Raw genomic sequence first — 10,167 nt, forward strand, 5'->3', positions numbered from 1 at the left:
AGCACCTACCTGGGTGGAAATCTTGGCTGTGTTACTAACTAAAGACGAGTGACTTAACCTCTGTATGCCAGCCCTCTTTTTGGGTTAATTTGAGCCTGCCCTCTTGTTTTCTGCTAAGACTAAATGAGTTCATACATAAAACATCTAGCATTCAAAACTTAAAAAGGTCATTTAGAAGCATAGCTGGTACACCAACCAGCCACATCTTTGGTTTGTCAAGGTCTGCAATCAGACTTTGAATTTCATTCATCCATCCATTTGTTTGACATATCTTTGAGTGCCTGATGTGTGCCTGAAACTGGGAATACAATGAAGAACTGAAACAAACAGGTCTCCGACTTAGTGAACCAGTGAAAGAAAACATTAGAGGGTCAGTGTTAGGTTAGGGGTAAGGGAGAACCAGGTAGCCCTGAAATCATTTCTAATGTGACTCTAAAGGAGGAAGAAATATGTCAAACTTACCACTCTGGCGAGGCATGTTAATAATGGGGGAGGCTATGCAAGTGTAGCGACGGGGGGCCTATGGGAACGCTCTAGACTTTCCACTTAATATTTATGTGAACCTAAAACTGTTCTAAAAAAGTAAAAATATATTTTTTAAAAATTTTAAAAATGAAATAAGAATAAGATATTAAGATTTTAATAAGAGAGTAAGATCTAAAAGAATAGCTCTTAAAAGTTGTCATTAAAAATAAATAAATAAAAGGATGGATGCATAATAGAAAAGACTTCTCTAATTATCCTAAATATTTTTGGTAACTTCACAGAAAACTAAGGATATTAGCTAAATCACATTTTGATAAATTAGATCTTTTATATCAGCTCTGTTCATTTTTTTTAAAATGGCAGATAGTGAAAGCTAATGGAGTCCATCATACTCATCTCTAAGAGACACTAGTAGTTCATATTGCCACGCAAGGAACTTGTTAGAAAAAGCAGTGTTCACATAAGCCAGGCATAGGAAAATAAAAGTGAAGCTCCAGCTGAAGGAATTTTGTTTGTTGATCCTTCAGGGTCATGCTTGCATTTAAGTCAGCTTCATTCGGTCATTCAATTAGCCTTCCGGTGTTTTATAGGCATTTTCTTACTATGTGTGAGACTTGGCTTGGGATCTGACACTACCACAATAAATAGGGGATGATTCTTGCAGTCAACAGTCTCATAGTTTCAGACTAGAACACAAGAACAAGCAATGCAATGGGATAATTGGAGGCAGTGATAATATGGAAGCAAAGAACTCCATTCATTCATTCACTCATTCATTCATTCATTTGTTCATTTGTTCATTTGTTCACTCACTATGTAGGGTGCTCCAGAAATGTATGCACATACTTTGAATAATTACAAAGACAGTGTTATTAAAATACATTTCATTTTCAAAATTGAACTATCAGCTGTTAAAAAGTTGTGTGTGTGTGTGTGTGTGTATGTGTACCTTTTTCAGGACACCCTGTATGTTAGTGACACACTATGTGGAAGGCTCCATAGAAGTGAAAAGCTAGATAGATAATCCTTGCTCAAATATATATATGTATATATATATATATATATATATATAATTGATTTCAGAGAGGAAGGGAGAGGGAGAGAGAGATAGGAACATCAATGATGAGAGAGAATCGTTGATCAGCTGTCTACTGCATGCCCCACACTGGGGATCAAGCCCACAACCTGGGCCTGTGCCCTGACCAGGAATCGAACCGTGACCTCTAGGTTCATAGGTCGACGCTCAACCACTGAGCCACGCTGGCCGGGCAATTCTTGCCCCCTTGACTCCTTTATGATTCTGCCTGTTAGGATTGTGGAGAAGCTTTGAGTTGGGTCTTGAAGAATGAGGAGTATTTATGGAGACAACCAAGGTGAGAAGGCAGTGTCAAAAGGAGGAAATATCCTGTGCACTTGGGGGTTCCATTGCCTTGTGGAAAGAACGCTGGCCCTTAGCTCTGGTGAGCCCCTCTCAGCACCAAGTGGCCCCACCTTGGGTCCTCACAAGGAGATACTTTAGGGAAGTCCTTATGGGTGATGACTACATTTTGTCTGTAAAGAATGACTATGCCCTCACTCCACTGCCCTCTGTCACCTCATGGACAATCACTGGCTGACATTCTAGGACATTCCATTTCCCTCCTTTTAATCAAGGCCTACAAGGCTTATTAAAATATATCCAGATCTGTTTTTAGAGATCTTCAATCTGTAAACTTAGCTTTTAACTTCAATCCTCATCTTAGGTACTTAAATATTGATTTTTAACCTTTTTTTCCTTAAAAAAAGATTTATAACCAAGTCCAGTTATCATGGATATGGATAATCCATCAGTGGACACAGGGACAGATATTTATATATTAGCCTACATCTAGTTGGATCATAACTTGAAGGCTAACAACATATAAAATTCTCTGATGATACCAAATTGTATTCTTAGAATTTACTTTTAGAGCCTTTTCAGGGGCTGGAATGTTTTTGTGAGGCTCTTCCTTTCTTGATTTGTATTACAGATACTATCAAATTCCACTTGGTTTTTATCTACATAACATAGAAAATTAAAACAACTGGACTTCCTACTCCCCAGTCTTCCCCAACTCTTGCTTTCCTTATGAGTGAACAAAGGCTAAGTCAGGAAGCTCTTATCAGGGGGGTGTTCCTGAGAGTACTTTCCTGGATGTCCTATTCAGCCCAATCATTGTGTCTTCTGCTTGTGGAGAATAATCACCGAGAAGCCCTGCTGTTAACGTTGATCCCTGAGAACCATAGGTCACGGCAGGCCCCTGAGTCACCCGCAGTTAATCATGAGCAGCCTGCATTAGTCATTGGTGTGTTTGATTGTGTTCTAATTCTTCAAAAATGTGTGGCTCCCTCTGGGGAAAGTGGCTCCGATTCTAACAGACAAGGCAGTTTCTGCTCTATTCTCAGATGCACATCAGGGCACACGCATTCACAAGTGAGGGAGCACCCACCAGCTAAAAAGGACTCACTGCAATTATTAACCGATTAGCTACTAGTTTAGTTAATTGGGTAATACCCACTAGACATACTCAGAGTAGTTTTCTGACTGAACAACTTGATTGGCAATCGAGCATTAAATGTTGACTAGTCCGAGTAAGTCGTGTGCATTGTATAACACAGATTGGATGGCATTTGTCTTTTGAGAAATCACTCTCTTCCTATTAGCTCCTAAGGGAAGAATCAGCCCAGAAACAGAAGAACATAGGCTCACCAGTCAGCGCCCTGCCCTCTTTCTGCTGGGCTGGTCTTTTCTGAGCTCAGATAACACCACTAAGGCCACATGCAATAGGCCTGGGTGTTGGGGAAGCCCAGTCATGGTGGAGTACCCCTGAGGACCACTAACAAGGAAGAAGGACTTTTAAAAATATGACAGGATACCTTGACCCCAAGAGGTGGTCACAAGGAACACAGCAGTCACCAAAGCTTCCAATCAAGGGACAATCGTGTGCAGTTGTTATTCTTGTGCATACCGTGTAGAAAGAAGTGTTAGTGGCTTTTTGTTGTTGTTGTCAACTATTTCCAGAGTGAATACTATATGAACAGGCTTCTTTCTGGAAGTTATAAGCTAAGATGTTAAAAGTGATTGTTTTCAAGGGCTAGGGTTCTTTCTTGTTTTGTTTTCTAGTTTGTCTACAGTGAATACCTGCTGCATTTAGTAAGAATAAAAAGGTTGTAGTCTTAAGCATTTTATTTTATTATTATTTTATTATTTTTTTTTATTTTTTTAAATAAGTGTCCTCTTTTATTATTAGTCTTAAACACTTTAAATTACTTGCATGCCTGCCACCTATCAGATTGGTTATTTTCATTGACTTATGTTCCCTTCTGAGCTTTGACGAATCACCCAGTTTCTCTGTTAAGTGTAATTACATAGAGATGTGGTTTCGCAGTTTGCTATTTCAAAGCATTGTTGCACCTGAAAAACAGACACCAGAGATCATCTGCAACATGAGTCAGGGTAACCCAGACCCCCGTCTGATGCAACTGGTTGGGGCTGAATACAGCAAGCTCTCACCTGCCCACCAGTCTGGTGATAGAACCTACTTAGGCAATGAGGTGTATGTGTTTCTTTATGGGGTTTTGTGTGTGTGTGTGTGTTTGTGTGTGTGTGTTTTTGCCTGAGAAAATGTATAGTTTATTAGTAGCACCATAAATTATTTGGAATAAGAAGTCTGTTCTGTGGAAAAGACACATGAATAGGTTTAGGATTTTATGGGGCTGAATCAGCCAAATCAAACACAGGCTTTCCCGAAGCTTCCAAGTTTTTAATGGAAACTCACGCTCTTCAGAACTTTGCTGCCTAATTATAATTCATGCCTTTTGCAGATCCTTTACAGGGTGGACCAAAAGGAAAATGTTAGACATGTGCACTTGTGACTTCTATTGTGTTATTTGTGGAGTGCCACACATCGGCGGGCCTGGTGCGTGCAGACAGAGGCCAGCTCCTGGCAGGCCGGACCACGTCAGCATGAAGGGGGAAGATAACCTTGCAGTTTTGCAGATACAGACTGCAGGCTCAGAAACAGAACCAGCCTCTATATGTGGTTGTACAAAAGTCACCAGTGTCAGACTTTAATATAAAAGTCCAATAGTAACCATAGCCCAAATTATCCCATATCAATCATTGTCTTCATTAGAGAGGCCCTTTTGAAACCCAGAAAAATGAACTACACAGATTTCATTTTGATTTTATTTTTAAAAAGAATCTCAATCTCTCTCTCTCTCTCTCTCTCTCTCTCTCTCTCTCTCTCTCTCTCTCTCTCCAGGTCTAACTGGTATCAAAGGAGAAAAAGGAAATCCAGGTGTTGGAAGCCAAGGTCCCAGAGGACCCCCTGGGCCAGCAGGTAAATATTCCTACCTAACAGAAAAATTAAAATTGAAAATCCTAAATCTTTCTATTCCCTGGATATCACAGGTGAGGAACATGGTCATATTACATCCTTGTACCTAACTGCAATGGCTGTATGTCGTGTTCATTTTGTTAGGAGGCCAATTTGTCTCCTAATACAAGCTCTCAAAGTTACAGCATATTCTGGAATCTTATTGGTTAGGATAGGCTAGGCTATGCTGTAGTAACAAATGCTTAGTAGATTGACACTACAGAGGTTTATATCATACTCGTGACACAAAGCTTGATGTATGGTGGTTCCCCCCGCCCCCAATTTGGAACAAAAGGCCCCAGGAGAAAGATAAAGGAAGCATCTCAGGTCTCACAGTTCTAAATGCAGAAGGACATAAGTCACTTGTCACATTTCACTGGCTGGAACTAGTTGCTCAGCTCCAACTGCCCTGCAGGGGAGACTCGAGATCTAGAGGAACACGTGGATGTTTGATGGGCACTGGTAGTTCCTGCCACCATGCTCATCTCACTGAGTGAATTTTGGGTGAAGTTTTGACGTTTGTGTACATTACTAGGAGCTTTCATAATGGTCTTCAGACGATCAGAGTCATTATTAGAATTCTAAGTTTGCAATTCTATTGGATATTTGCAATATCAGTCTTAGCCACATGGAATCAAATGCTTTATAGACTTTTCTTTCCAACCTAATAATTATTTTGGAAAAGACTTTTTCTAGGAGAAATGCCTAATGCAATAGATTCATTTCAAATGTAAAAATTCCTGTAATTTGAGAACATATAACTGACTCAGCATCACATGAGATGCCCAGAATGGACGCTGGGTGGATGTTGATGAAATGAGACTGGATGTATCTGAGAGCCACAACACTTTTCAAATACATTTCTCATTTACATTTTGGTTTTAAGTTAAAGAATTTCATTTCTAGTTGGAGAATGGTTCTTAACTACTTTTTGAATCCAGCTATAAAAACCAACAAAGAGCCCTGCCTGGTTTGGCTCAGTGGCTAGAGCGTTGGCCTGCAAACTGAAAGGTCCCAGGTTCAATTCCGGTTAAGGCCACATGCCCAGGTTGTGAGCTTGATCCCCAGTGGGGGACTTGCAGGAGGCAGCCGACCCATGATTCTCTCTCATCATGGATGTTTCTATCTCTCTCCCTTTTCCTTCTTCTCTGAAATATATATATATATATATATATATATATATATATATATGTATTTTTAAAAAACCACACACCAGCAAACATAAAAACAAATGAAAACCAAAAACGAAAAAACCCAACCTAACCTAACAATCTTTTTAATTTCACAAAAATTTTAATCCCCATTTTCACACAATCTAAGTTCTCAATTAATATAAGCTAGCCTAAAGACGTTTTGGATTAGTATGTTGGGTCCAGTTGTAGACTTTATCTTTTTCTCATGTAGAATAATTTCTTTCAGACTCAGACTAATTTACTTCAATTATCTGGGGCCATAAACCAGTACAGATGATGAGGTTGAGCTTGAGAGTGTTCATGTGTTTGTGTGTGTGTGTGTGTGTGTGTGCATGCACACATGCATGCACACCCATACATTGGATTCATATTGGGAAACAGAAGCTCCACAGAGAAAACAAGGTTGAGAGTGCTATGTTCCTTCTCCTTTAATATCCAAGAGGTGCTAGAAAAGAATAGATTTTGTTTTCTAGTTTTCTGGCTGATTAAAAGGGTTGTCCTCCAGGATAATGTGTGATTCCAGTATGTTCTTCTGTCTAGGGAATCCAGTTTAGGGAGAAGCACTCAATGAGTAGAGAGAGTCAGGTTGCTCTAATTGTCGAGACGTGTAAGGTTGCTTCTCGTAAGAGTAGTTTACTTCTTGGTGGTCTTAAAACTCACCCTATTGTCATAAAAGACCAACTGTTTTCATTGTGGGTGCTTTTTAGGACCTGCAGGGGAGAGTCGGTCAGGAAGCCCAGGGCCCCCTGGCTCTCCTGGACCAAGGGGTCCACCAGGTCACCTGGGGGTGCCCGGACCACAAGGTCCTTCCGGCCAGCCTGGATACTGCGACCCCTCTTCATGTTCAGCCTATGGGGTGGGAGGTAAGTGCCAGCCTCTTGTGGGCTTTAACCAATGTTTTACTATAATTTGTGCCATAGCGGTGAAGGGGTGCTATGAAAAATAGACCAAATATGGGAGGGAAGCAGAGCTTGAACTTCCAGAGGCATCTTCTATAACGTGCATATGACTCTCTAGAGGTTAACTCTTTAAAATACCGGAAGTTCAAAACAACAGCACAGCTAAGTCTTCCTTGCTTCCAAATGGCAGTTCACACAGAGTTGGCCTCTGAGCTCATATTTGGTCATTGGGGGACATGTTTGAACATTCTTTTGGGCCCCTCATGCTATGTTATTGCTATGGTATGGCCATGGTGTCCTGTAAAATTTACTCTTATTTGCGGGAAACTTCAAACTTAGAACTTCCCCATAACTGGGATCTCCGAGATTCTTTGGGGTGACATCCTGCCCACCCCATGCATGGATGACCAAAGATAATTTTCAGAAGAACCATAAGTGGCCATGCTGTCCTTGCCTCATTACTAACTACTGGATTGCGAATCTGAAAAGATTATGCTCCCTATAAACATCTGCAGTCTGCGTGCTGGTGAATTGTGCAATGAGACATTTTCTGACATAGTCATTCTTGGAAGCATCAAGAGGAAGATTCAGAGACTGCTTTGAGGCAATGAGCTTATTAGTCAATAAATTTAAATTTTCTGCTTTAGGAGAAATTTAACCTTATTTGCCAGAGGAACTGGTCAGAGTTTTGCTGATGTGTTTTTCTCTGTCCATCTCTTCCCTCCCTATTTCCTCAAATCTCTCTGTCCTTTACTAAGATCTGATCCCTTACAATGATTACCAGCACTGAAGTGGAACTCCTCCACTCTGAGGACATTGGCCTGGGAAATTGGCTCTGGATACAGAACTGTCTTGTTGACCACCACCACCCAGCCCTTGCCCCTAACAATGGGCACTCTGCTTCCCTGCCTTACCTGCTTCCCTATTGGCCCACTATCACATCTCTGCTCCCACCACACAATGTCAATACTACTGGAATTTAAGCAAATCACATGGGTCAATTGTATTACAAACAGATTGCTCCATATGAGCTTGGATAGAGGAATATGGTTGTGTACCAAGAAGTTATGCCAAACTCCCCTGAATGAATGCTCAGTAATAAAGTTACTTACATGAGCCTTCTCCTCTATCCTGTACCCACACAAGATTGATGGGCATCTTTCTTTCTGATCACCCTGCTCTCCATTCTTCTTCTGATCACCTCCCCTTCCTACTGCCCCCTGGTGATGGACTTCTAACATGAGATCGATTTTTAAAATTTATTTTTCATAATTCTGCTGAGTTTTCAAGGTTCCTTTTGTAAATAAAACACATAATATTTAATCAGATGGCTGTGATTCTAGTTTTCTAACAACGTCTGTCATGTATCTGTCCCTTCCTTCATTAACTAATCATCTGAAACCTCCTGGGGAAGGAACCAGAGGTATAGTGGGTGAAGGGAGCTACTGCTTTCTACCCAAGCAGGCTATCTCTCTAGTTTAATGATCAAATCTACATCTCTGTGAGGGGAGATGATCAATTTTTGGTTTCTGGGTCCTATCAAGTCCCCACCCCGCTCTTCCTCTCTAGCTCCCCATCCTGATCAGCCGGAATTCACTCCTGTCCAAGACGAGCTGGAAGCGATGGAATTGTGGGGCTCTGGGATCTGATCGCCTCACGAGAAATTGGAAGACCAACTGCAAGAACTCTTACGGGCACTTGTTCAAGAAGAATGTCATAATGTGGTTTGTATACTACCTTCTAGGGGCTTGTTTCATCAGCCTAAATCTCTTCCTTGGATATTGTTATTATTGACAAAAAGAATTACATTTTTTAAAAAACCCTCCATCTATGATGCCATAGGATTGATTTTTCTTGGTTGCTTTAATGACATGCCAGATCACTGGTTTTTCCAGAGAGGAGTTCTCGGAGAAAATTTGGCCAAAAAGTTGAACTACGGAAACTTTTCTGTGTTAGATGATCTCGAGTCCTAAAATGCAACAAAACAGATGTGATGGTATTCGAGGGACAGGGGGTCCTAGCAGAACAGGAATTTAAAGAGATTCAAAGATGATGTCATTGATTCCTGTCCCCTGTAACCTTGCTGAAAAGAAAAAAGGGAGAAACTACCTCTTTGTCAATTGATGTATCCAACTCTGAGATCACTTGATAGCTGCTTTCAGTGCTGTCCAAGGACATGTTACAATAGAACCTTTCTTAATCTGGTGCTATGAAAAATAGATTTCGTTTTGCAGTGGTTTTTGCCATGTACAATAATGACTTTCCACTGGTTCCGATGCAAACAGATCTAGTTTTGATGAACAGTTTATCCAGTGGTGTTCCAAGGCTTGCCCTCCTTATCTACATGGCTTACGTTGTACATGCAGATAAGTTTTTGCAAACCTGTTTCCGTTCTCTTTTGTAAGCAAATAAAAATTTAAAACAGTGTGTGTGGACTCTTTTTACTTCATTTCTAAAAGTCACCTTCAACGTAGCTGAGTTTTAAACAGAAAAATAAGAATCGGCTTCCTTCAGACAGGCATTCAAACATACATTCAAACATTCATTCGTTCATTCTAAGTGTAGTATAAAGCTTAACAGAAGAAGTTGACTTGAATTTTATCATTCATTTATAACCTATCAAACAGCAATGACAGTGAAAATGCAAGACTGATGCTAAATAAATGTTGATGAATGGTTGGCTGAAGAGCCCATAAATCTTCTGGTATTAACAACCAAAAAAAAAAAAAAAGCCTGGAAAACTGAAAAGCAGAGAAGAAATGAGGTTGAATCTAATAAACTCTAACCCCTAATGACCTACTTATAACTATAATTTATCTTTTGTTCACAAAGGAAAAAAATCTAGATATTTGAGAAAGATTTGGGTCCTGTTATTTACTGTTGAAAATAGAAGTGGTAGAGAACCATAACCTTATTGTATGCTCTTTTTCCCTGTAGCGTCTGTCTAGTAACAGCTACTTTTATATGGTAGAGATGGGGTCAGTTTTCACCAGAAGCTGGATTCTTCGAGGGTCTACTTGTTTGCCTTTGGGGATCCAGCAAAGAGTTTTTGACACGTTTGCAGGAATGCGAGAAGACAGTGGGCAGATAACCAACAGCTGTCTCCTTTTAGTTACACAATATGACTCCATGTGTAGAGAACAGGAATGGTAAAGAGGAAAGCTTGCCCAAGGTTCATCATGATGGTCTGAC

At 40.4% G+C, this 10,167-nt stretch overlaps 1 protein-coding gene across 3 annotated transcripts in view; it reads left to right on the plus strand.

The window, feature by feature from the left end:
• The window catches only part of COL14A1 (collagen type XIV alpha 1 chain), a gene marked incomplete at its 3' end in the record, with an annotated part of 161,900 nt that extends 152,209 nt beyond the window's left edge, over nucleotides 1-9,691 (plus strand). Inside the window, exons 45-47 of one of the 3 annotated variants that reach the window (XM_081111510.1) lie at nucleotides 4,770-4,847; nucleotides 6,784-6,939; nucleotides 8,545-9,691. In XM_081111510.1, coding sequence (XP_080967636.1) covers nucleotides 4,770-4,847; nucleotides 6,784-6,939; nucleotides 8,545-8,624 — 314 coding nt within the window. Of the gene's footprint in view, nucleotides 1-4,769; nucleotides 4,848-6,783; nucleotides 6,944-7,733; nucleotides 8,303-8,544 lie in introns of those variants that run through there. The other 2 variants (XM_081111512.1, XM_081111511.1) reach the window with 2 other exon arrangements.
• Between the last annotated feature and the right edge of the window lie 476 nt (nucleotides 9,692-10,167).

This window comes from Myotis nattereri (genome assembly GCF_964212035.1).
Source record: "Myotis nattereri genome assembly, chromosome: 17".
Lineage (NCBI taxonomy): Eukaryota > Metazoa > Chordata > Mammalia > Chiroptera > Vespertilionidae > Myotis > Myotis nattereri.